General features: G+C 34.8%; 3 protein-coding genes across 4 annotated transcripts; 2 read left to right on the forward strand and 1 right to left on the reverse strand.

Annotated features, from left to right (window-relative positions):
- On the forward strand, positions 1-9,396 carry LOC112509439 (dehydrogenase/reductase SDR family member FEY-like). Of its 2 annotated transcripts, XM_025114400.1 has the most exons (9): positions 72-151; positions 211-293; positions 1,719-1,839; positions 1,925-2,042; positions 3,634-3,770; positions 4,738-4,839; positions 5,231-5,323; positions 6,747-6,819; positions 8,734-9,396. In XM_025114400.1, the coding sequence occupies exons 2-9, from the start codon at positions 217-219 to the stop codon at positions 8,994-8,996; spliced, it is 984 nt and encodes a 327-aa protein (XP_024970168.1). In that variant the 5' UTR covers positions 72-151; positions 211-216; the 3' UTR covers positions 8,997-9,396. The 2 variants fall into 2 exon arrangements, with proteins under 2 accessions (XP_024970167.1, XP_024970168.1); XM_025114399.1 differs by having other exon boundaries at positions 1-293.
- Positions 9,397-10,687: 1,291 nt separating this feature from the next.
- LOC112509483 (40S ribosomal protein S27-2) lies at positions 10,688-13,406 on the forward strand. Its single transcript, XM_025114462.1, has 5 exons — positions 10,688-10,738; positions 11,983-12,037; positions 12,188-12,289; positions 13,010-13,038; positions 13,133-13,406. Exons 2-5 carry the CDS (start codon positions 12,035-12,037, stop codon positions 13,257-13,259), a joined length of 261 nt encoding a protein of 86 aa, XP_024970230.1. The 5' UTR covers positions 10,688-10,738; positions 11,983-12,034; the 3' UTR covers positions 13,260-13,406.
- A 1,545-nt stretch (positions 13,407-14,951) lies between these two features.
- LOC112509545 (single-stranded DNA-binding protein WHY2, mitochondrial) lies at positions 14,952-25,560 on the reverse strand. Its single transcript, XM_025114549.1, has 8 exons — positions 25,429-25,560; positions 20,039-20,148; positions 19,851-19,948; positions 18,854-18,946; positions 17,471-17,565; positions 17,061-17,128; positions 16,847-16,935; positions 14,952-15,335 (listed from the first exon to the last, which is right to left on the reverse strand). Exons 1-8 carry the CDS (start codon positions 25,473-25,475, stop codon positions 15,216-15,218), a joined length of 720 nt encoding a protein of 239 aa, XP_024970317.1. The 5' UTR covers positions 25,476-25,560; the 3' UTR covers positions 14,952-15,215.
- Between the last annotated feature and the right edge of the window lie 2,246 nt (positions 25,561-27,806).

Below are 27,806 nucleotides of genomic sequence, written 5' to 3' on the forward strand. Positions count from 1 at the left end.
AGACAAGACAGATCTACGATCCTCTAGTGTGCACCAACAATGGCTTCATCATCTTCATCGGAAAGCAACAACGACGAGAGGGAGACGACGACGACGACGACTTCCTTCAAATCGAATAAAACAGGATTAGGATGGATGGAGTGGCTAAGAGGTTGGTTCTATTTGGCATACGAGATGCTTTTTCAGAGAATAATGGCCTCTCATTTGCAGAATCCCATGCCTTTGCCTCCTCTCAACGATTTCACTTGCATCATTACCGGATCCACCAGTGGTATTGGCCGGGAAACTGCCAGGTCCTCCTTTTTTCCATTTCATCCGCAGTTTTAGCATTGTTATTTGACTTGCAGAAATTTAGATGCATGTTTTAGGGAGAACTACAATCTGTGATAAATTTACTCTTCTGTGATAAGAATTTTCATTTTCCCGAAGTTTTAGCATTGTTATTTGACTAGCAGAAATATAGATGCATGTTTTAGGGAGAAGTAGAATTTGTGATAAATTTACACTCCTGCGATAACAATTTTCATTTTGGTATATGTTCTAAGAAAATTGAACAAAAAATCAACCAGAATATCGTATGATTCATATTTGCCAAACTATTTTCTGGTTATTGGTATTCTAATCAAACGTTTCTGCTAGTAATGTTGCAGTTCTATTACAATGTATGACGAAATAATTATGTCTAAATTTATCTTTCTGAAGATGTGGTGATTAAGGAAATTGTGTGGTGTGAATCACCACTCATGTACTACGTGAAATGTATTATTGTCACTAGCATCCATAATGTTGAATCTTGGTAATTATAATGGAAAATGATGCAAAATTGTATGATAAATACTTTTTGAAATACAAAACGTAGTTACAGAAACCAAATTCTTAGGAAAAAACAAAACAAAACCGTAGTGATTTCTAAAATATCGACGGGTCTTCGATTACCATTTCACATGGGTGCTAATTTTTTTTGCTGGTCTCTTCTTGGGATTAGACCTTCATGGATGAAACCTTGAATAACATAAAATGTAGCAAGTCCATAAGGGCCTAAGAATAATGTTCATGAGATTGAGGATAACTTGGGTGGTTTGAGAGATGTGGTACTACTATAATACTAGATATTATTATTTTTTATTTGGTGATATGACCTTCATTTTGCTCTTTAAGTGACTAATTAGGCTTCTAATGAGTTGAATACTGTAGTTCATCCTTCTTTACTTTCGGGGTACGTAAAGCTGCACTAGCAATCAAGGGTCAAGCTTGTGATTAAGTAGGTGGATCATTCCATATAGTTCTTACTTCTTACCTAATTCGTTTGTACCATTCCTCTTTAAGTTGAAGAATAAATATCAGTCGTTCTCGATAAAAGTCACTTTCAGTAGCAAATAGCCAAATACAATGTCCTACATTTCATTTCTACAAATGAGAATTTAAGAAATATTAACAGATTATTTTCATCTTTTTCCGCTAATCTAACTTGTTGTGTCAATGCGCTTGCCGCTTGGTGTTCAATTTATATTTCAATGTACTAATGACAACCGTGGAAATAATTGGTGGGTGCATGCTTGACCCCCTGCCCACTAGGTGCTCAAACTAAATTGAGCTTCCTTCTCTTTTACATGCATCACTGGATTTATCATCCTTGCAGTTGTGAAAATTGGTATCGCAAGTCACATTTCAAAATTGTTTAAACACACTTGATTATCGTGTTCTTTAAACTTATGCAGACAGTTGGCAGAATCAGGGGCACATGTTGTTATGGCAGTTAGAAATACCAAGGCAGCCCATGACCTGATCCAGAAGTGGCAGGATGAATGGTCAGGAAGAGGACTTCCTCTCAATATTGAGGTATATAGCAACTACACAGAAAAAATTTCTGGTACTTATTTTGGTCTTTCTACAAAGCAAGCTTATTCAATTTGTGGCAATCAAGGTGATGGAACTGGATCTTCTCTCCCTGGCTTCTGTTGTAAGATTTTCCGAGGCATGGAATGCACGATCAGGACCTTTACATGTGCTGATAAATAATGCAGGGATATTTTCTATAGGAGGTTAGTGACGTAGGGTACATTGCTTGAATTTTTAACACGTGTCTTTTTAGTCTCGTATATATTTTCTATCAATTATTTTGTTAATGGTAAACTCACTTCCAATTTTCATATCATGCACATACTATTTCTTCTCTGAAACTTCAGAGAACATTTCTAGTATAAATTTTTTCTTGCTAATTGTTCTTTTTCCTAACTGCTTATATGAGAAAGTGACGTGATTTGGAATCCACCCCAAAAATATAATCTGTAAGGCAAGTGGGATTGTCTTCACAAGGAACTTATAGTTACCCAATTTCTTGTTTGAGTAAGAAAAACAACTAATGCTTTAGTGATTTTACAGTTGTATACAATTCAAAGAAAATACGAGAAAAATATTTGGGTTCCAAAAATACAAGAATCTAAGGAGACCTCAATGCCTGTATAATATATGTGATTTTAATATTCAAACCATTCATGTAAACATCTAAGAGATTCTGCTTGGCATGGACAGGGAAATAACAAAGAACATCTCTAGGTAGCATCCACACAATCAAGACCAAATTGAATGATTCACCAAATGTTTTTGTTAGAAACGAAACAAGTAATAGTCACTATTGGGACAGCTACTATGAACCGAAAATGAAAACAAAAACCATATTAAGCAGACTATAAAGAATTGTACAACCTTTGGTTTTGTACTTTTGTCTCTCCAAGAAGGAATCTGCATGCACTTATCTTACGTGTTTTCACCGTGGTGGCCATATTGCATACCATTGGTCTCTTAGCCAAATCCACACTAGAGTTGTGGCTGGATGGAGCAATGAACTACGGGTTGTAAGTTCTTGGAAGAGATGGAAGAGGTATAGAGAAGGATGTATGTGATGTTAATTGGCAATTGAGCTCCATTTCTGCTTCATGGATTTTTTATATTATGGTGTAGAGCCCTAAAATCAGCAACTAACTGCATCCACAATTTAGTAATTCCTTCTTTTTCGCTGAAATTTATCATTGAAACTAAAGAAATAACATATGTGCAAGTAAATGGATAATTCTGCGATGCAACAGAGACATGTTGTATCAAATATTGGAAGAATCAAAAAGAGATCCTGTTTCCCTGCTTTTACGACTCTTAATATTTACATTTTTTTTTCTGTTAATACTTTTGTGATGTTAACGGTGTTTTGGTTTCTATTTAATTATCAATTGGAACATTGTTTGGCGGAGCTATGGAAGCTCAAATAATATAGAAATTGGTTTTTGTTGGCCTTAAAAACTTGAATTTCATTATAAGTTGGTGAGTCAACACATTTATATTTCCGTAAACCCCTTTGTAGACCATGAAAACATTCAAATCAAGTTAACAATGTACAACCAACATTAGAAAGGTTTCTTAATCAGTTATTATTCCTTGAAATTGTGAACAATTGCCAAACACTGTTTTCACATCTAGTTTACCCGTCTAAAAATTGTAACCAAGAAAGAAGGCGTTGCCAAATGATACCTTAGTTTATGTGTTGGTGTTTAGTCTACTTCTTGCATTAACAAGCTAAATAAGCTTAAATTTATTTTATCTGCTGGCTAAAGTAATGCAATTTTCTTTACCTCTATTTAGAACCACAAAAGTTCTCGAAAGATGGATATGAAGAACACATGCAAGTGAATCATCTGGCTCCAGCACTGCTTTCTGTACTGCTCCTGCCATCCCTTATAAGAGGTTCTCCTAGTCGAATTGTAAATGTGAACTCAATTGTAAGTTTTATTCCCATCTTTTGTGCATGTTTTGCTTTAAATATATTCTCATATTTACAAGCACTTAATGCTTTGCTTGTTGACAGTAACATAAATTGATTGAGTGCTTATGGGACTGTATAATTTTTAAGTGAACATGAGAAATACATTCATGCTTAGTCACATTCACTTGTTATTTTATACTAGTTACAATTCTTGACATATATACAAACTTAAATACTGCTGGAGCCTTTAAGAATATGTATATATATATATATATATATATAGAGAGAGAGAGAGAGAGAGAGAGAGAGAGAGAGGTTTCAGGGATAAACCTCCCCAAAAAATGAAAAACTGAGGACACCCTGAGAACCCTTCATCTGGAAGGTATGCACATGTGCATATAAGTAATTGAAGTTGTTTCTTGGTTTTTATGCTCGTGTGCATGCCAGACAAACTGCTTATAAATTACTTGTATGCACATGTGCATACCATCCGAATGAACGGTTACCACTTACCAGGGTGTTCCTCAGTTTTTCATTTTTTTTGCGGTTTTCCCCTGAACCTGACCCTATATATATAGTGGGAGGTTCAAACAAGAAGGCTAATTATCATGAGAAGGTAAAACGGGAAGGCTAAAGGAAGGTTCATATGCGAATCATTGAAAAAACCCATTTGATGATGCATATGTGAATCCATATAAATAGTCTGTAACGTTGGTTCACATATGCATCTTCAAATGGATTTTTTCGGTTTTTTCAATGATTCACTTATGAACCTTCGCTTCTTACCTTCTCACCATATCTAGCCTTCTTATTTGAACCACCCCCTATATATACATAAAAAGGGCATCGAGGCAGGTTAAAGTCACAATTTGATAATACAACCACTAAATTATTTAAATCACTAGTAAAATAATTAGAGTTGAATTTTTTCTACCCTATTGCAATTGTGGAAACTGAAAAGTACGTGTTTGTGCTCTGTATAGATGCATCAAGTTGGATTTGTAGATACAGAAGATATGAATGTTACTTCGGGGAAAAGGAAGTTCACAAGTTTAGTGGGTTACTCGGGCAGCAAATTAGCGCAGGTGTGTTTCTGCTTCTATGCATTGATAGTGGTACAAGTAGTTAATGCGTATGTCGTAAAAGTAGGTATTGCAGAGGTCTAGTATAAATAAGAGCATGAGGATCAGGAGTAGGGATTCTGTTTCTGGTAAACATATGGGTGTCAGTCCTTTGGGGAGTCGAAAGGCCAGAAGCTCCCCAAAGGACTGACGCCCAAATGTTTACCGAAAACAGAATCCCTACTCCTGATCCTCACACTCTTATTTATACTAGACCTCTGCAATACCTACTTGTATGCCATACACATTAACTACTTGTACCACTATCAATTATACGGTATAACACTTTCCTTCCACAAATATGTGCAGTTGTGTATCCTGCACTTGCTAGCTCACAGGTGCATTTTATCTGCAGGTCATGTTTAGTAGCGTCCTCCACAAAAAATTGCCTGCTGAAGCTGGCATAAGTGTAGTGTGTGTATCTCCAGGAATAGTTCAGACCAACGTGGTATGTATTCTGAACTAACATTAACATTTTAATTTGGAAAATTGATTTAAGATGAATGCTTAAATAAAGTGGACTGTTTGGTTCAGACTAAGGGGCTGTTTGGTTAGTTTTCCATTAAGTCCTGTATGGTTAAACTTGACTGTGTGGATTAATCTGTCTGTATAGATTGTGAGGGTTTTTTCATAGATGGAAGGAGTGTGTTTAATTGGAAAGGGAAGGTTTGGAAAAACTTGGATTTTTTGCATAAAGCTCCCTCTAGAAGCTATAAGGCACTTTCTGTATCATTAAGCCACTACCAAACAGTCATGGATAGCTGACCAAATAAGTTGTATGTCCCATTAAGCTCATTAACCTGTTAACAAACAAGCTCTTATCTTTCCTGAATGGAAAGATTCACAACATATTGATGTAGGATAAGTTCCCCTTGGATGAACAATTATGAATGATTATTGTCAATAATTGGTTATTTATAGTCTTATAGATGCTGCAGCATATCATTTTGGTGATCGAACTTTTAATAGTAATAATAATTTGATGATCGAAGTCCGAAATTTAAGAGTTCGGTGATTTGGAACAACTCTTAACACAATTAATTGTTTCTGTTAAAAAACTTGATGGCATCAATTCTTACCTAAATAACAAGACATCGCAACTGCCCTATGATCTTCTTCCTTACTCATTTCTGTTTTTCAAGAACCAGGGACAAATTGGCTGATTGGCGTAGGTTTTGAATCACTAGGATTGTGTTGCCTAGTTACCATGTGGAAACTTGTACACATTTGTGGGATACGAGCATCAAGGACATCCACTATTGACTAGGAGATGTTTGGTTGGTTTTCCATCAAGTCCTGTATGGATAAAGCTGTCTATGTAGATTAATCTGGTTGTATAGATTGGGAAGATGGAAGGAACGTGTTTTTTTAATTGGGAGGGGCCAGTTTGGAAAAAAAAGTCTTTGGCTTTTTGCATAAAGCTCTCCCAAGAAGCTTACTGAATAAGCCACTTTTTATGTCATTGAGCCACTTTTTATGTCATTAAGCCATTACCAAACAGTCATGTATAGCGGATGGAATAAGCTGCGAGTTTCATTAAGCTTGTTAAGCTGCTAACAAACAGGCTCGGGGCTGTTTGGTTGGTTTTCCATTAAGTCGTGTATGGATAAAGCTAGTGGGAAGGTGTTTCCATAGATGGAATGAACGTCTTTTTTAATTGGTATGGGCAGGTTTTTAGAACACTTGGGTTTATGAATTAAGTCCCCCCTAGAAGTTTACTGAATAACTCACTTTCTATATCATTAAGCCACTACGAAACAATCAATGTATAGTTGACCGCATAAGCTGTGAGTCCCATTAAGCCCATTAAGCTACTAACATAAAAGCTCTTGTTCTTTCTTGGTACTAACTCTTAACATTGCCAATTGCAGGCAAGAGATCTTCCCAAAATTGTTCAGGCTGCTTATCATCTAATTCCCTATTTTATCTTCAGTGCTGAAGAAGGCAAGTAATCAATGTCTACTCATCTTTGATCTCTCTCTCCTCTCCTCATGTACGCACACAAGTAAGCCATGATCCGCTTGCATTCAAAATCATAGAATCACTACACCATATGCCGACATGCAATCATGCAGTTAATCTAAACTACCATGCTCTAAGTTGGCAACGATGAAAAAGAAATCAACAAAATGTATAATTATCAGGGTTCTAAAAGGTGCGCCATGGCGTAAGACGCGTCTCCGTCGTTACGATAAGTCGATAAGGCCTATAGGTTTGTGTAACGTGTGGCTCACGCCATGGCCTGCGTTTTTTACAAGGCGCGACTTTTTTTCAAATAGAAGACATATATGTATATATAAGATCGGGTTCATACGGAATGGTACCAAATAAGAAAACAAGAAAATGGCCGAATCACATGTGATTCACGCGACTTTGCCCCACGACCTATGGTCGTAGCCAAAGTCGCCCACACACCTTTTTTGACCTTTAATATTAAATCACATATGATTGTGTACGTAATTTGGCCATTTTCTTATTTAGGTACCATTCTCGTATATATATATATATATATATATATATATATATATATATATATATATATATATATGACATACAAATTTGCCACCTTATGTCACGCCTTGGAAAATGCCACATCCTTGCCGTGGCGGTAAGGCTTGACACTTGACCATGCTTCACGCCGTTTAGAACATGTGATTATTAACCTAGAGTAGTTATTCTTATTGTTTATCTCATAAGTTCGTATTCTAATATCTTCTAGTTTAAGCCAACATATCGATGAGGCAGTCCACACACACACACACATATATATATATATATATAATATATATACGAATGAAAGCAAATACACGTATTTTGTGTTCAAATTTGATTTTTTCATGCTCATAAATTTGTTTATGTCAAATGGTTTACACTGTTCTATCTTCTTGATATTTTATGGAGGGTTAAATGCATGAAATAGCAACCTAGTTTTATAAAATTCTTTATTATAGCATTGTACTTTCATTTTTTCTTATTACAACAATCTACTTTCAAACTATTTCTTATTACGACTTTGTATTTTGAAAAATCTACCCAATATAGCAATGAGTAACTTGTTATCTTTTAAACCTGTTATCCCTCACTTTTCTTTGCTTACATGGCTTAAATGAGGTGACATAGATGACACGTCATTCTGATTACATGGCGTTCATAAAAAAAACCTCTTCTAGTTTTTTTTTTTTAAATAATTTTCTCACTGTCTCGATTATTCATATCCACCCAGATTATGTTTTTCATCACTTCATTAAAGAATACTTCCGAAAAAATTTCACTCTTATTAAATTGTATGTTATAATAAGGAAATTTATGAAAGTAGGTTGCTATTTCTTGCAGTTTGCCCTTTTATTAATGACAAATAAATAACGTGGTCAGTTTTTTGAGACGTTACTTTACCTTTAATATATATATATATATAGAGAGAGAGAGAGAGAGAGAGAGAGAGAGAGAGAGAGGGAGGGAGAGAATGAGGTTCAGGGGAAACTCCCAAAAATGAAAAATTGAGGGATGCTCTAGTAACCATTCATCTATATTGTATGCACATATGCATACAAGTAATGGAAGATGTTTTCCTCGTTAGAAGCACGTGTGCATGGCGGAAAAATTACTTAAAAATTAAATGTATGCACATGTGCATACCGCGCAGATGAACGGTTCCTTAATCACATATGATATGAGTGTTCTTTTGTTTTCACATTTTGACCCTTTCCTTGCTTAAACTCCTCCCTCTACATATATATATATATATATACACACACACACACACAGTGTTCAGTGCTTTAGTTTCAAGCATCTCGTCAAAGTTTCGATCTTGAATCCGGCTTCTAGTGGACTTACCACATATTCTACTACTATCTACAGGTTCTCGAAGCTCTCTTTTTGCAGCTACTGATCCTCAAATTCCGGAGTACTGTGAGATGTTGAAAGCAGACGAATGGCCCGTATCTGCTTTCATTTCTCAGGATTGCCGTCCAACGAACGCTTCCGAAGAATCCCATAATCTTGAAACTTCTTACAGAGTGTGGGAGAAGACACTACAAATGGTTGGCCTTCCTTCGGACGCCGTAGAGAGGCTTATAGAAGGCGAAGATGTCGACTGCAAATATGGAGCTCGCGACGACTAGAATTAATCTCAAAAGATCTTTCGTGTCATTGCCTTTGAGACCATGTTCGCTCCCGCTCACCACCATGCAACTGAGGTTTTCCGTCCATCACTATTTATGGACATCTAATGTCCGAGGCCCTGCTTTCGAGTGGGATATACTGAATTTGTTTGGTTTGATGTCCCGGAAAGGTATAATATAAACAACATAACATAGGATGCTAAACCCTAATCCCTAAACCCTAAAATCTATCGCAAAAAAGGGTTATTGGGTGACACGTTCTCGAATCTCTTACGTTTGTACGCCATAAATCTGACGAAAACGTGTCGTAACATATTCGACCCACGGACGTGGATTTCTTGATCTTTCGTCCTATAAAATTGTTCTTTTTGGTACATGATATAACACAACGTTTGCTTTTTCGGCATTGTCGTCGTCGTAGAAATCACTGAGTCGTGTTGATTATTTTGTTTTTGCATCTCCAACAGATTCTTTAAAATTGAGAAAAGTAGATTTTGTTTTTTAGAATTCTCTTCTTTTATTTCATGTATTATATTTTAATTGATTATATTTAAGTTTCAATCATTGATTTTATTATTTTATAACATTTAATATGGTAATATACAATTAGATTAATATATTATCATATGAAAAATCGGTTTTTAATCGGGTAAATTGCATGAAAAAGTAACGTATTTTAACCTGATTCTTGTTTTAGGTAACGTACTCTCAAAAATTTCATTTTGGTACTTAATGTAAAGTTTTAAACATTTAAGTATTCGGGTAACTAGTTGAAACATTTATTTATTACCATGCTGATGTGCCAAGTGATGTGGTATCCAACTCAGTATTATTTGTTGACATGGATATCTTAATCTAAAATTAGTTTTTATATATTGTGGTTTATTAGAAGAAAAAGTTAATATTTCAACTGGTTATCCGAGTATTTAAATGTTTAAAACTTTACATCTTAGGTACTAAAATGGAAGTTCTGAAAGTATGTCATCCAAGATAAAAATCAAGTTAAAATATGTTATTTTTTCATCCAATTTGTCTTTTTATATAATACGATTAGCTTATTTTCTTAAAAGCCCAAATTTTTTTTTTCAGATTAAACTTAATTTTTCATTTTCAAGAAAAGAATTAAGAAAAAATATGTGTTTATAAAATTTGGAAAAAAATAAAAAATTATATTACCAACAACTGAATTTAATTAAATAAAAATAAATAATAAATTTTAATATAAATCATTAATAATTATAATTATAAATGATTTATATCAAGTAAATCATTACAAGGCTACTTAACAGTTGTTGAATGATTGGGTACAGAATGATTAAGTTATCAGAATGATTAAGAGACTTTCATGATATAATACAAAATAAAATATAACTGTTTGGTAACTATTTACAACAAAATTAAGGGGTTAAATAGTTAAGAAAGACCCAAGATATAAAATCATTTAAAAAAATTTAAAACCATTAAGATACAGATTTTTTTTTTTGTTAAACAAAATTTATTAACGATTTAAAAGTAATTCGCTTCTCAATAAAAATAAAAATAATTGTTTTTATAAAAGCTGATCGTTAGGCCATAAAGTTTAATGGGCCTGGGCTCGCCCTTGATTCAACGGTTGCGATTAAAAGCTCAAATCCAACGGTTGTCAAGCAATCTGGAGGGATATATATAAGCACATCTCAAACACATTTTCTCGCGTTGTTCTACTTGCCGCCGCTGTGTTCTTCGCTGCTCGTCGATTTTAGGTAATCTGCTTCGATTATTAGTTGTTGCTAATACGGTTTGCATTTTCGTGAGCACAATTAGAAATACTAGCTGATTGTGACGTATAATCACGATTTGAGAGTGATTTGTAAGTATGACTGTAGGTTTATTTACTTATCTAGCTTTTTTTAATTGTTTATATGAATTCGTCCCTGAAATTTGTTGTTTGCCAGATTTTTCTTTCTTTTTTCTGTCACTATGTAGTTGCAAAACGTAATTTTGGTGTTTTTTGATCAAATTCTATGGCTTCTAAGACCTGTTCGATGAAATGCTTAGAAGAAATTGTGTGTGTAATGATGTAAAGTCGGTGGGCCTCCTGTTGAATGAATTAGCATATTTATTAAGTTTGAAGATTTTCAATCAATGTAGTGGGGAGGGTTATGAGTTTATAAAACATCATAGAATGGAACCCTGCATTAAGAATGTAATCTTTGGTGGTAATATTGCTAAAATCTCAGATCGTTGTGTACAAGTTGAACCCTAAAAATCTCTAATGTACTTGTAGAAATTTTAGGTCTTCCGTTTGGCATGTGCGTGTTAGAGAATAGCTGCAGATTTTGATTCAAAAGTTGCACATTTGACCGAGCATTTTATCGAACAGGTTGTAGAAGAATCTGTAAGTAAATTTTTTTGATGAAAAGAACTGACAACACAATGGTGTTTTGCAACTACATATTGGCAGCTGTTGAAACAAAAAGAAAGCCTATCTAACAAACAACAATCAAATGCTCGGTTGCATATTGCCAATTAAAAAGGGCTGGATAAGTAATTATCTTGCATTCTCATTCTCTCATCTCTCCCAAATTGTTACTATACGTTATCGTCAGCTAGATTTTTGAATGTGAACATCAGCCTCGTGCCAGTTACAAGTAGATCCCAGCCTCTTTTTTCAAATATTTTTTTATTGCTTACTACTCCCGCTGTCATAAATTAAATGTCCACAATGCATAAAGCAAACAGATTTGGGAATGTGTGATTATTACTCTTTTTAATTAACTAAATTTCAATTTTACTCTTAATAATAGATGTGGGCCGTTTCAGAATTACAGGTAGAATTGGAATGTAGACTCTTAGATTTGAAGGTGGACAATTAGGATAAACTAAAATAAAAATTGTGGACACTTATTTTGTGTCGGAAGGAATGTTGGTTTTTTTTTTGTGATACATTTTTTCTTATACTTTTTTCTGCATAATTATTTACTATGTTTGGGGTTTTTGTGAGCAGCCGGACCTTTCTTCTTCCAAGACTATCATTTGTTGATTCATCTTGAAACAAGATGGTGAGTTCCCTGTTTTAGATGGTTGTATCAAATATCAGTTATGTTGATTTATAATCAGTGTTCGATGTGCTATGTGTGGCTACATTTGATTAAAGTGGATTATGTTATGTTGTTTGTTGAGTGATTCTATTGATCTGCCAAACATTACAGGTTTTGCCAAACGATGTTGATCTTCTTAACCCACCTGCCGAGCTGGAGAAGAGGAAGCATAAGCTCAAGAGACTTGTCCAATCTCCAAACTCTTTCTTCATGGTATCTTTTTTCTCTTTACATCTCTTGTTTTGTGCTTTTTTGTTTTATTTTTGGAACATTTGATGACGTGGATACCCATTTACGTTCCTTTCTCTCTTTACATCTCTTGTTTTGCGTCTCGCTGCAAATCTTGTAACATTTGATGATGTTGATACACTTATATGTTCTTTTCTCTCTTTACTTCTCTTGTTTTGTGTTTTTCAATGTTAGATTTTGACTAGTAACTTGCTAATCTTGTAACATTTGATGATGTTGATACTTGTTTATGTTCTTTTCTTTTTTACTTCTAGTCTTTTTTCCTTTTACGTTATATTTTGTCTGGTAACCTGCTAATCTTGTAACATTTGATGACATATCCATCTTTTTATGTCTTTTTTATCCCTTTACTTCTATAGAATTTTGTGCTTTTCCATGTTATATTTTGACCAAGATTCGTATTGATCAATCTTCCTTTAAAAATAGTTAATCCTGTTGATGCCAGAAAATCCTAAAATTCCATTTTTCTGGTAATCCGGTGATCATGTATCATCTTGATGATGTGCATACCGAGTTTATCAAATGTTATAAGATTACTAGGGTACCGGTCAAATGGGTACAAAATAAGAAAATCTTAGAACTTCACTACATTGGTCGAGAAAAAAATTAGAACTTTGCATTTTGATGTATAATTTGTCATATAACGAAACCTTGCTCTAATTTTGTTCAATTCTATCGGTGCAGGACGTTAAGTGCCAAGGTTGTTTCAATATGTGAGTACTCGCATTCGAATTTTAACTCCCATGTTTTTCGATATTTTCTTAGTGTTTTTTTTAACTTATCTTTTTCTAACGTTTGTGATTACAGAACAACCGTATTTAGCCACTCTCAAACTGTGGTGGTATGCGGAAACTGCCAGACGGTTTTGTGCCAGCCGACGGGTGGTCGTGCTAGACTCACCGAAGGATGCTCGTTCCGGAGGAAGGGTGATTGATCGGATTCTTAGGAGAGTTACACAAGTTGAGTTATTTATGGAAGATTTTTAATGGGTTTTGTTTTATAAAAACATGTCAGTTTTGGATACTTTTGTTGTGGATTCATGATTTGGTTTTATACAATTCATGGTATGTTTTTTACAGCTTTTGTCAACTTGAAAGAAATACTTACTTTTTTTCATTTATTTTTTGAGTATATTACGGTTGCATTTTTTTAACGGAATAGTTGAATGACAAAATAATTTATTGACCTATTTCGGTATAACACCGGTAATAACTAGTTTTGAGTGGTTAGATAAACAATTTATATCAGTATCAAACCGATAATAAGGAATTTTTGAAGAAGCTAAATTATTATAACTTATAATAAGTTGATAAACACTTTTATAGGAAAGTATAAGTTGTTTTTATAAGCAATTGCAAACACCCCCTAAAACCATGAAAAACTGCATACTATCTGGTGTTTTACCTGACCGAGATTCATTGGGTTTGGTTTGGGACCGCCAGTTAAGGACCGGTATGAAAACATTATGTTCTTCAAATTTATATTTTGTTTGAATATAAAAACATTATTTTTTTTCTCAAAATCGTATAAAACGGTATTTTGTGAAGGGTAAATTGCATGGAAATGTAACGTAGTTTAACTTAATTATTTATTTTAGATAACATACTTTCAAAACTTCTATTCTAGTATTTAAGATGTAAAGTTTTATAGATTTAAGTACCCGGATAACTGGTTAAAACATTAACCGGTTATCATGTTAATATGGTATCCAACTCAATATTACTTGCTGATAAAGTTAGTGACATGGATTTTTTTTAATCTAAAATTATTTAAGTTCCTGGGTAACTAATGTTTAAAATTATAAATATTAAGCACATGAATTTTCTTTTATTATAAATTTTCACCAATAAAAAAACTTGAAATTAAATATGAAATAAGATTTTAATTGTATAATTAATATTGTAATCTTCAAAACAAAGAGACAAAGAAGTTGAATGAAGATCTTGAATTTTTACTCTTCGCTTTGAAGAAACTTTGGAGAATTTGTTGCAACAAATACCAACCAAAATAAACCCAACACTGCATAGACGAATGATCATATGAAAATAGGAGTTAAGAAAAATGTGTAAGGGACATGGACCGCTGATTACTTTTAATCTCACGCACACCTCATGAGAAATTGATCTGGTGCATCTTGTTATTGTTGATCTTCAATTATGATTGATCCAACGGTAAAAATTCCTTCTTATCTCTCTCACCATAACTTCCAGTCTTACCATAACACAACCCAAATACTCATATACTTTCATATCTATTGAACGGTCATTGGTCTAGTACTACGTAGGCTACTGGTAGAGTCAACCTCCCTAGAGGTCAAGGATTCATACATCACCAAAAATAACCAAAAAAGATGAACATATATGATTATATGTTGTCATATATAAATTTATATACTTCAAATGTCTTTTCCCGAAGAAGCAACGACGGTATCTGGGGAATAAACATCGGCTAACTCTATGCCAACAGTCGCGGTAACACAGAGGATGCACACATTATCCAGAATGATTGGGTGTAAAGCGTCTGTAGGTGGCTTTTTAAGTCCGCCGTCAAATCTCAGGGTTCAACTCTGGACAAGTGGTGGAAGCTACCAAACTGGAGTACCGTATGGACAAAGGGAATTTCCGGTGGAGTGGTGAAATGCGTAGATAAAAATATACTTTCAAACCTTCCCTATGTCATCATAGGTACTTAACACCAACCAGAAATGCAAATAGATATATCTTAGTTCCACTTGTAAGTACATTTTATAAATTGAACCCTACAAGGCTACAACCCCAACAAAACCATACCCATTTTAATGGAATTTCCCCTCCTACCCTTTCGGTTTCGGAACAATTCATAACTCGTAAATTGCAGATAAACATAACAATATGTAAACGACATGAAAACATCACCTATCCCACTCCGAAGCTGCTGCTAATTGTGGATGCACCTTCGAAAAATCCTGACCGACATTATTGGAGTGTTGGTTGGTGCTATGTGCCCATCCCATGATGTGAGGCAAAGCAAACTGCATTTCAAAATCAACAAACAGCAAAAATAACCATTTGTAAGACTATTTTTTTCTTTGGAAGGGTGTCTTGAGCTATGTCCAGACTAATCCCGACAAATTGCGACTGTAAGAGATCAGTCTTGATAAACTCAATGGCCACATTGTTGTGGACGCTTGGAATCGAACCCATGGCAGATGGGATATCCCACCACATCCTCTGGAATGGCCCCACCACACCGGTCCCACAGTCCTCATGGGGGAGGTAATCAATGCATGCATCACATTGGCAGAGAAATGGTGCCATGGCTCGAATCCAAGACCTCACTCCTATGGATTACACCCACACCTCTACCGTTGGGACAGATCAAAGAGGACTTACAGCAGACTTACGGGCTGTCTGGTTGGTTTTCCATTAAGTCCTGTATGGTTAATATGTCTGTATAAACTATAGATTCAGAAGGTTTTTGTTTGGTAGGATTTTTTATAGATGGAAGGAGCGTGTTTCTTAATTGAGAGGGACAAGTTTGGAAAAAACTTGGCATTCTGCATAAATCTCTCCCCTAGAAGCATACTGAATAAGCCACTTTCTATATGATTAAGCCACTACCACGCAATCACATATAGTTGATCGAATAAGTTGTGGGTCTCATTAAGCTGCTAACAAACAATCCCTTATTCATATATTCTCATCTATGCAGTAAGGTAGCAGTCGGCATGAAGACAGGATTAGAGCGGACAAGTTGTGTAGACAAGTGTTTGGTACGACTAGAAGAAGACTAAACAAGTTGTCTATATAGTGTTTGATAAGTTGGATAGAGCATGACAAAAATGTTAAAATGTTCATATGCCTTAAATCCTGTTCAATGTTTTTATATATCATATAGTAGTTATAAATGACACATCAAATAAATATACAAGTCATTTAATTCGTAGACAATTGTACACTATATATATGTATATATTAGTACCAAATTCAAATGAGGAAATTTGATATAATTGATGGTAATTCAAAGGAACCCACTTCATACAAGGGGAAAAAACTATGTTTCATTTGGTTCCGAAGGTCCTTCTGAATTGGCGGAGGCTTGGTGAAGGTAGAGGTGGTTGTCGGTGGTGGAGATGGCCGGCGAGCGGTGGTTGCAGCGCCAATGGATGGTTGTGATCATTATACCAGATATCATGCGAGGGTTATATCAAATGAGGGTAGATTAGAACTTTTTGTGTTTTGTCCCACTCTGTCCGAGTCCTATATCGAGCCATATTTGGAACAATGAGTTTTTGTCCTATCCTATCTACTCTCATGTGCCAAACGCACCTAATGTTCTTTAACATCTACAGCAAGTAAGCAGGATACATAGAAAATCTCATCCTCCCCGGGTTTGAATCCAGGCGCAACCAATGGCTTTTGGTCATGGTGGTTCACTACTCCAGGCCATTGGTGGTCGCCCAGGAGATTAGTCGGTGAGCGTAAGTTGGCCCAGATACACATGATTACCAGAAGGAAAAAAAAGTTGTCTTAGAATACGTACACTGAAAGCTGCGCGCATAACTGCAAACTCTGCTGTAGTTACAGGAACTGTAAAGCGGTCAGTACGGTTCAAGACATTGTTCGTCACACCTGCAAAGAAATCGATGGAATGTGAATATATTTTGCTCCACTATAAATTCAAGAATTTTAGTGAGAGATTATAGAATTATAACCTAAGCATGCAACTAAGAACTAGGAAGAAATAGATAACCTACTTAAAGAAATGAAATAACCATCGGTGATTGGCTTAATCGATAAGCTTTTCCTCACTTGACCTGCATCCCTGTATCATCAGAAGTCAAAACCTCCGGTTAAAAGAGAGAATGACTAACAAAAAAAAAGTGATTTCACAATATATAGGGAGGTTCAGGGGAAAACCCCAAAAAAATGAAAAACTGAGAAACACACTGCCACCCTGGTAACCATTCTTCTAAACTATGTACACATGTGCACAAGTAATTGAAGTTGTTTCTTGGTTTCTATGCACCTGTGCATGTAATGCACATGTCCATACTGGACAAATTACTTGTATGCACATGTGCATACCGTGTAGATGAGGTTTTTAACTTTTTTGTGTTTTTTTATTGAACCTGACCATATATAACCATATGTAGTGAAGGACTACCTTGACTTCATTGATGGATCATGGAAAAATTCACAAGAATCTTGCGGACCCAAACTTATGAAGGACCCAATTTCCGTCACTGACAATGCAAACAACTACACAATATATAATGGGTTAAATCGAAAGAAAATGGATAAACTTTCAAAGTAATAATTGGCACATTATAATTAAAAATAATGCATTGCTCATAGTTGGAAACCTAGTGCATCACAATCAAACAATTTAGACAGTTTGGCAAGTAGAAAATGTACAGTCTAGCCAAGTTCTGAAAACAACGGCAACAATTGGGAAAGGATCTCCATTGCCCTCTTGTAACTTCACCACACTCGACACCCTTTTTCCATCAAAAACCCTCGCACCACGAAAAATTACAGAAAAACTAAAAAAACAGCAAGACAAAAGTAAGAAAACCCAACTCAGTCGATGAAAAGATTCACTGAAGTTCTATACTTGAAGATCAGGCGTTTATATTCTCATCACTACATCTTTCCTTGACATAAATAATTATTAAACTTTTACATGTTGGGTCGAATACTTCTCTTATGGGCCATTACCAAACACTTATCCAGTAAGCGCCCAGTGGATGTCAGTTACCTTACTGAGTGAGCACTGAGCATGACAAGGATCGAGAATCCTGCCTAGTAAGAGGCATAGCAAGGAGAAGACTCTTGCCCGGTAAGGACTCGGGTCCAACAATCCGTTTTAATGGCCAAGAATGTTACATGATAAGGTACGTGAGGGTATTCACTCTTGCCGGTAAAGGTTTGGTAAACGGCCCCTTAGTTATTGAAATCTAGATGATAAGGTGCTGCATAATTAGTATTAGACTTTGACACTAGGGGGCGTTTGGTTTGATGGAATGGTTTTGAGGGATTCAGATTATGTGGAAGGATTTGGAATTGGAGAGATTTAGATTTGGATTTGGAATATTTGGTGTGTTTGGTTTGTAGGATTTGGAATAGAATTGAATTTCATTCTTTATAAATAATTTTCAATAACAAATTAATAATTATAAAATTAATTAAATTACCTTTTTTATTAATTGATTATTACAAAAACAAATGTTCTTTAACATATATTAAAACATTATTACATATAAATCCTACGAAATCCCGTGAAATACCAAGCACCCCGTTGGAAATTCAAAATCCTATTTTGTGGAATTTCAAATCGAGGAAATCCTTCAAACCAAACATGGATTGGAATGGAATTCAATTCCAAATCCAATCGAATCCTTCAAACCAAATGGAACCTAAGAACATTTCAGGAAATATAATGAAAAAAATTTCAAGGGAGAGCGTTTTGTTGGCAGCTTTGGCAGAGGGTAAGACGTAAGACACCCAAAAGGTAATAAAAGAAGTACAGGACCATATGGCAAGTTACCTGTTTCTTTTCTGAATCATATTTCCGCTCACCAATAGCAGGCCGGAATGTCAGCATAATAGTGCCACGCCGTTCTACTTTTGTATAACCAGACTGAATAACAAAAAAAAAAATCAGTATATTATATGAATATAACTCTATTTCATGATAAAAAAATAATTTGATAAATTTTTTTACTTTCACTATTATATACAAGGTGGCTCCAATTTGATAACCAAATTAAATTTGATTCTTGAATAAATGTGGATTAAGATACATAATTTATTATTCTGGGCATTGTTAATTCATGGTATACAAGCAAGAGTCGTCTTTACTTTGGTGAGAGGCATCATTCTTAGTGGTTTTGACTTCACATACTCTTATGAGTTATGGGTGTGTTTGGTATCCAGACAGAACAGTTGTTGAACGTTTGGTAAGACTTAATTGGACAGAACAAATAAAATGAGCAATTTACCCCTAACGAGTTGTTATATATTTTTTATAACAAAATATATCATTAGAAAGTCTTCGCCAAGACTATTAAAATGACACCAAAATAAAAAGTTTATGTAGTTTTCAATTAATTTTTATACCTTTTCTATATTATTTTATTATTATAATATTCTTAAATTACATAAATTAATCAAAATATAGAAACCGTATCAAATAATATTTTAGGACAGTAAAGTTATACTTTAAGGAGCATAAAATACAATAAATAAAATTTAAAGAATGAGCAAAATGTAAAGAGGGAGGCATAATTGATGCTTTTTAACAGAATTAGGTTTTATTTTGAAGTTATGTCGGTAAAATATAGTTTTCACGCCAGTTCCACTTTGTTCTTCTTTGTTTCACATAAAAGTCTTGCCAAACGTGGAAAAGTGATCCCTATTATGTCCTGTATAGTGTACCAACCGCACCCTATATGACTAAATATTCACTCCAAAAATTATCAATATTGTCATTCACTAACATTAGCATTATTATTAGCAGTAAAAAGACAGACTGCAGATCATACGTCCAATTTACTAAATGTAGGAAGAACAGGTGCAGCAGATAGTGCAGCTTTGCCCTTGAAAATTGAATAGTCTGCAAATATTCGGCCGGAAATCTTCCCTGAATAATCAGAAGATGGATACAATGTTCAATCAGTTTCATGAGAATCACTATGAACTATAGAAGAAACTAGAGATGGGTGTAGAATACCATCAGCACCATAACTTTGTCTAGAAGTAGAAATGCCAGCAGCAGAGGAAGTCAACTTGAAACAATTTCCAATACTTTCCCCAAGTAATTTATGCTGAGACAACTTGTTCCTGAATCAACAATTACCAAAATGCTTTTTCAGTGAACCATTCACATTGCAGCATACTCTGGCAAGTGCTGACTTATAAAATGAAGTATATACTACATCGAAGACAAGAGTTGGTATATTGGATTAAATTACAGAAGAAAAAACATCCCTATTGAGAATTCATAAATCTCTACGATTGACCATCTTGCTCAACACATGAGACGACACTTCTCCAACCCTAACATTTCTTATACCAAAAGCACCAGCATGAAAACCAAACCAAACGAACTCGGTATGTCTCCACTCGAGGTGGGATATGGGAGGGGTAAGAATACACACAGACCTAACCTCTGCTCAAAGAGTAGAGCGGTTATTTCCATTAAGGCCCCGACTTGTGAAAAGTGCGTGACAGCGAGAAATGTAGATATGCAAAAAAATTAAAAAATAGAAGCAGGTAGACGAGAAACATAAGCAGAGAAAGAAACATAAGCAGAGAAAGAAAAATAGACACCCCTAGTCCAACTTACTGATCCAGTAACGCTAACTCCCCCCCCCCACCTCTCCAGCTCCCTTCCACCCGACTACGCTAGCTATAGCTCCCCCACCCCTACTCTGCTACCCAAATCTCATGGATCCAAGAGCTCCTATCTAAGGCCGGTTCCACAAAATATACCTAGAGTCGCTTTCTCATATACCAAAAGCACCAGCATCTCATATACAATCAAAAAACAAAACCATAAAAGATTGGTAGCTGTATTGTTACATTTTTTGACTGATAGCAAGCATCAATGTCTTGAATTTCCCTATTTCAAAGTTTTGTGTCACATAGGACTTTGTACACTAGAAAAAAAAGATGTTTTGCAAGTACTGAATAGATATATCTGTAAAATAAAAGGAACCAAAAAGTACTTTGTTAATTCAGAAGATGAAACGACACCTACGACTATAGAAGTACAAAACAAGATCACAAGCGGAGACGCAAAAACCTAAAAAATACATACCCTATCCCGCTACAAATGCCACGGTGCCTTCAAAAGACACTCAGGGTGCGTTTGGTACACTGAACAAAACAGAACAGGGATCATTGTTCCATGTTTGGCAGGACTTTTATGTGGAACATACAAGAACGAAGTGGAACAGGCATGTTACACCCCCCACCCGATGGAACAAGGTGAAATAGACCTATATTTTACCAATATAACCTTAAAATAAAACTTAATTCTCTTCTAAAACATCAAATACACCTCCCTCTTTACATTTTATTCATTCTTTAAATTTTACTTATTATATTTTATGCTCTTTAAACTTCCACTTTACTGTCCTCAAGATATTATTTTTATACGGTCGGTTTCTATATGTTGGTTAATTTATGCAATTTATTAAATTTTAATAATAAAAAACGATATAGTAAAGGTATAAAATAAAAATCAGAAACTACATAAGCTTTTTATTTCTGTGTCATTTTAACCGTTTTGACGAAAACTTTCTAATGATATCTTTTGTTATAAAAAATATTTATTTTATTATAATTTAATAAATAATCAAAAAATATAAACAACTTATTAGGAGTAAATTTGTCATTTTATCTGTTCTATCCTATCATGCTTTGTCTTTCTAAACGTTGAACAGTTGTTCTGTCTTATCCTGTATGGATACCAAACGCACCCCTAATGACGAATTGCCACAGCCTCATCTGTCGGCAGTAGACCACTACTCCACCTACCGCATGTTTCCTCCAGGAGACCATGATTCTGCCTGCTTCTCCAACTACTTTGTGCCGCTTCTCCACTCCCCTCCCCTTTTGTCGCCAGCATCACAGCACCCCTTCCCATTGTGCTGCTAGCAAGATTTGTTCCTCCTATCTGCTTCAACAAGCCCTACGGGCACATCAATTTTCACCCAGCGTCCCTGTAAGTATCTTTCTGGCTCAAGATTAATTGCTAGATTCAAATTTTGCTTTTTAGTTGGTAATTAACCTCAAATTTTTTATGTTCAGTATTTCATCTTTTTAGGTGAAGCTATTAAAAACCAAACCAAACATGTTCCCTATGGTTTATTAAGGTTCCTCTGCTCATGGTTTTAAAAAGCGTACGAGGTGTATGCCTCGAGGCGGTCCAAAATCGCACCTGAGGCGGCGCCTCTCAAGTCCCAGACGACCGTACGCCTTGGTGGTCCGAGGCAGTAAGGCAGTTGAGAGGGGTACACCGCGCTACAGAGGCTAAAGTTTTAAAAGAATGACTGAAACCTTCTCGATTTCTTCTTTGAAAACCTTTGTGTTCTTCTCCGGTTCTCCTAGGCCCTACCTGCACTCATCTGTTGTCCTTTCTTCTCCCACCTTCTTGATATTTTTTATTTTTTTCTTCTGTGAGCTATGAGCATATTAATATATATCTTTGTTACTATATCTATATTTCGTGATTGAAAAAAGTGTATATAGATTGTTTTAGTAATTTAGTATGATATATGTATATATTGTGTCTAGTACTCCAGTGCGTGTGTATATAAAGATTGCATATATTTTGTGTATAAGCAGTGAAATGCAGATTGGTATAAATATATTTTCTGTATATATTATATAGGGGTGGTTTCAAATACAAATCATAAAAACCATTATATTAGGAAACAATTGGTTTGAGTTTGGGCTCCAAAGGTCAAAAGTGCCTGGAGGTCCCAGGTTGGAATTCAAGAAGGAATAAAAATCCCCTTATGGCCATGGAGGTTCAAATGCAGTGTTTCCGGGCTACCCGCGAAGCGGGTGGTCGCCCTGGGATTAGTCGGCTCGCATAGTAGGGGGCTGGATATCCAGGTTAATCAAAAAAAAATTGAGATATATATGGACAATTATCATTATTCATTAATTATGATTGAGATATATATGGAAGATGATAAGGTTCATTCATTATGATCATTGCTTTGGATTAGGAAACAAAATAAAATCAGATGTTTATTAGACTTGATAGACGGCTAAGATTGGTTTGTAAAGTTTGTTAGAATTACATGATTTTTAAATGAAAAGTCCCCTATATATATATACTAGTATATATATTTCCGCCTCGAACCGCCTCGAGGCTTACCCCTTGCCTCGTTGAGAGAAAACGCCTCGAGGCCCGATTCCGCTTCTTAAAATCTTTCTCTGCTTTATCATTTTCCTGTTTTTCAGCTCTGGATCTGTCTTGGTTTGTATGAGATTATAATGGAGTGTAAAGCAAAGGAATGCAGCATCTTTTGTGTAAGATTGTGTAGGGACCTGTAACTATCCGAGAGGACATGACCTCTGATATGAGTTCTTGGATACACAAGACTCGAGTATCAGACTATGTGTAGCGACCTGTAACTATCGTTGTTGGGACTTGGGAGGAAGAGAGATCAGAGATGTAGAAGGTGAGACAGGAAGAGGGTTGAGGAGCCGATAGATAGGTTTTCAGAGCCTTAAGATCGATAGAGGGAAGTTAGTTTGTCTGTATTTATTGGCTCCTATGTTTTTTGAACTTGCTTAGTTGCTTGTGTAACCTTCTTTTTACCTTTTTAAATGTTCTCTAGTCTTGGGTATTCTTCTCAAAAAATCATCGAAACTTACCTTTTGGTCCCAAATGCAATTTCAGTAGTCATTTTTCATTTCAGTTGGAAAATTCCTTCCTTTTTTTCAATTTCTTCCAACTATTTTGTGAAACCTTCAAAAGCACTCAGGTCTTTACTAAATTATTTTTCAAACACTTTTTCATAGGCCATGGGGTTTTCATAGAAACATCCGCTCTACTCTTTTGGGTAGAGATCAATACATTCCACCCCCACCCCCGACCCTACTTTCAACTGGGACTTACCGGGTGGGTTTGGTCAGGTTTGGTTTATTCAAATATGCTTTATGATCTGCACAACTATTTGTTCCAGGCAGAGGCGGACCTAGGAATTTTTCAAATGGTGTTACTGTCAACATTTGACTACAAGAAACGAAGATAGGGATATTTTTCACAAAATCATTATTTTTTTGTTGGTTAGTTCTTTGCTTTACGTATATGAGGTCCTGTGCTCGAGTCTTTTATTGCAAAAAATATTCAAAAACATAATAAATCTGAAATTAGAAGCTAAAAACTAACAAAATGACCCAAATAGGATTCGAACCTGCGCCTAGAGTAGAAGAAAAGCCATGCAAACTAACTCTACCAAAGAAAACTTGTGTCATTATTGTAGTTTCAAAATATATATGGTTGCACACAACAAAATGATACGGTAGCACCTTTCACGACCCTATAATTTTTTACACTACGACGGAGGAACAAAGTGGTTGCCCATGCCACCATATGCTATAGAGTGGGTCCATCCGTGGTTCCAGGAATCAAATTAAAGTAGTATAGTTGTGAGGCCATAATCAAGGCCAACATACCGTATAAGCGTACCACTAGTTGAGCACATTGCCACATTACATTATAATCAATCCATAATCACTAACACACCATTGCAATCACAAGTTCAAAAAGGTCAAGTTTAACCATAAAATATTTCCATTTATGAAGAAATCACTTCCACTAGCCAATTTCATCTTTGCTTTCAAGTTATGTTATCTTCACTCCCAAAACCATGTACAGAATGTAGGATTTTACTCAAAGTTCAGTTGCTTAATGCCTCGATTTCCCTTATACTCTCTTAGAGGCTGTTTGGTTGGTTTTCCATTAAGTCCTTAATGAATAAAATCATTTGTGTGGATTAATCTGTATGTATTGGGAAGATTTTTGTTTATGAGGAGTTTTTTCATAGGTAGAAGGAGCGTGTTTTTTAAATGGGAGGGGCAAGTTTAGAAAAAACTTGGCTTTTCTGTACAAAGCTCCCCCTAGAAGCTTACTGAATAAGCCACTTTCTACATCATTAAGCTGCTACCAAAGAGTCATGTATAGTTGTCCAAATATGTTGTGATTCCTTTTAAGCTCATTAAGCTGCTAACAATCAAACCCTTACTCTTTACCAGATCATTTAGGATTTTTATCTCTACGTAAACAACACCCATCAATTCATTGCACCTATCACTACAAATAACTTATAGGTTTAACAGCTTCAAAACCCTCATGTACCAACAGTAACCACAATATTTGCAAAATCAAAAACATTCACAGCAGCAACTACATGGATAGAGCAGAGAAACACAGCTTATAGCCTTATAACCACATATTATACACACTATGAATCGATAAATGAATGCATATGAACATGGATGAACACAATAAAGGAAAAAAGCACCGAAAATATATTAACAACTGGATCAAAGAAGAAGATAAACAGACGCTTTTGGTGGCAATAGTAGTAGTATTACCTGGAATTAAGGAGCTGAGAAAGCTTCACCATAGCTCTAGGGTTCATGGTGGACTCAGTGGGTGCTCGATTTTGGGAGTTGGGAGAAAGTGTCGACACGATAAGAAGTGTTTTAAGGCGCCAATTTTGTGTTCTATTTGACCTAAATCGAAAAGGGTTCAAATGTAAGAAACTTTTTTGAAAATGGAGTAAATTACGTTTTTCACCCCTTTGGTTTCTTAAAAATTGCAATTTTAGTCCTTGTATTTTCAGAGTTGTAGTTTTTTTATTGTCGTTTGTGTCTCTGAAATTAACTCTGTCAGTGGCTTAATGCTAAATATAAGAAACGGAAATAACAATGAACAGTAAACTACAGAGGTGTTTGGTTACAGATATTAATCAGTAATCAATGAGAATAAAAATAAAATAAATTATTTGATTTTATGTAGTGTAATAGACTTAGTGGTCGTTTACTAAAACGCTTATCCGGTGAGTGTTTACTGGGTATTTTTTCTTACCGGATGAACATGGCAAGGGTCAAATATCTTACCCGATAAGAGCAGTGATAAAGATGAAGAGTCTTATTCGGCAAGTGATGGTCACGACTCTGACCCGGTTAAGTGCTTACGAGGTAAGTTGTTGCATATGATACCATTTTGATGTACTACAATCTTGCAAGATAAAATAAATTACAGTGTTGACTTCTAACGGTAAGCGCTCGTATTCTCATTTATTCAGCATTGACCAACACAACCCCTGCGTCTCCCTTGTGGTTTGTTAATAGTTGTTACTTTCGTCCATGTGCTTTCAAAATTATGGTTTTCATTCTCGTGGTTTGCAATATTGCAATTTCCGGTCCTTGAGATTAACTCTGTTAGTAACTAACTGTTAAGTATGATGGACGAAAATATCAATGAACTATAGATAACAGGGATGAAAATAGTAATAAATTTTAAATAACAAGGTTGAAAACAACAGTTTTTAACAACCCGTGAGACCAAAAACATAGTTTAAAGAGGTTGTTTGTTTACCTCTTAATTGTTTCACTAAGAGGCATCATCTGAATTGTTAAGAGGTGAATCTTGTTTGGCAAAAAAATATGCATCTTAATGGTTTAAAAACCCTCTGAATGATTTTGTATCATGGTCTCCCTTAATCATTCAACGCCCTAATTCCATTATAAACAATTACCGAACAATTATGTTTCATTTTACACTATATCATGAGAGTCTCTTAATCATTCTGATCATTTTATCATTATGCATCAAACCATTCAGCAACCATCAAACAGTCCCTTAATATACATATTCTAAGTAAGCATTTGGTTTGACAAAATGTTTTTGATATATTTGAATTTAATGAAAAGATTTTTGAATATTTAGCGGTTGTTTGGCAGTTGCTGAATAGTTTGGTGCAAAATGATTAAGTGGTCAGAATGATTAAGAAACTTTCATGATATAGTGCAAAATAAAATATAATTGTTTAGTAATTGTTTACAATGAAATTAGGGCGCTTAATGGTGAAGGGAGGCTTAGGATATAAAATCACTAAGAGGGTTTTAGAACCATTAAGAGACATATTTTTTTTTTGTCAAACAATATTCACATCTTAATGATTCAGATGTTGTCTCTTAATGAAACCATTAAGAGGTAAACAAACAACCCTTTAGTGTGTTTGATTTGTAAAATTTGGATATTCTCTGTAACAATAAACAATTATAAAAATAATGAAATTATCTTTTATTAATTAATAACTACAAAACAAATATTTCTTAGATAATTTTAAACAAAAACCCTATGAAATCTCGTGAAATATAAAACATTCTTATATAATTTTAAAGGATTTCTAAGATGGCGTTTGTCTTTTAAGAGATGTTGAAGTCTGAAGTCTAATTTCACTTCTGATTTATAAGAGGTGGTCCTAAAATCTGAAATCTGGATCAATAAGATTGTTTGTTTTTACGTCTGAAATCTAAATCGGTCAAACAAATGCAAATATATAATATAAATGTTTTTTTATAAAAAATATAAAAGATAAATAGTTTTTGCTAACAAACCTCTTAAAACCCCCAAAATATGAACCATTGATAGAGGGTGGATTAAGATCAAGAGGTTTGAAGGGATACGTTTACCACTTAAAATTTCATAGGACATTTAAAGCTTTTAAGTTATTATATCTATACTATCTTATAAAGCATTTGGCTAAAACTCTTAAAAATTCTTAAACCCGTTCATCCCTAAATGATTTCATCCTTATCCGATTTCATTCCATATCTGAATTCATGTAGCTAACTACAGATAAACACAATCAAATACAAGATAAACATTTCATTTTAAATATAAAAAATCTAAAATATAATTAGTATAGTCATTAAATTCTAACAGAATACTTAATTATTAT

Source organism: Cynara cardunculus (assembly GCF_001531365.2).
Source record: "Cynara cardunculus var. scolymus isolate 2C chromosome LG 3, CcrdV1, whole genome shotgun sequence".
NCBI lineage: Eukaryota > Viridiplantae > Streptophyta > Magnoliopsida > Asterales > Asteraceae > Cynara > Cynara cardunculus.

Bases quoted from the DNA above. Each gene is read 5' to 3' on its own strand.
- LOC112509439 (XM_025114399.1), top strand. From the start codon at position 40: ATGGCTTCATCATCTTCATCGGAAAGCAACAACGACGAGAGGGAGACG. The intron at 1,840-1,924 runs GTATATAGCAAC...GTGGCAATCAAG, and splicing joins GACTTCCTCTCAATATTGAG to GTGATGGAACTGGATCTTCT. The intron at 3,771-4,737 runs GTAAGTTTTATT...TGCTCTGTATAG, and splicing joins TTGTAAATGTGAACTCAATT to ATGCATCAAGTTGGATTTGT.
- LOC112509483 (XM_025114462.1), top strand. The intron at 12,290-13,009 runs GTATCTTTTTTC...CTATCGGTGCAG, and splicing joins CTCCAAACTCTTTCTTCATG to GACGTTAAGTGCCAAGGTTG. The intron at 13,039-13,132 runs GTGAGTACTCGC...TTGTGATTACAG, and splicing joins TGCCAAGGTTGTTTCAATAT to AACAACCGTATTTAGCCACT.
- LOC112509545 (XM_025114549.1), bottom strand. From the start codon at position 25,475: ATGAACCCTAGAGCTATGGTGAAGCTTTCTCAGCTCCTTAATTCCAG. The intron at 20,149-25,428 runs GTAATACTACTA...TTGTTGATTCAG, and splicing joins TCTCAGCTCCTTAATTCCAG to GAACAAGTTGTCTCAGCATA. The intron at 16,936-17,060 runs GTAGGTTATCTA...ATTTCTTTGCAG, and splicing joins TGGTTATTTCATTTCTTTAA to GTGTGACGAACAATGTCTTG.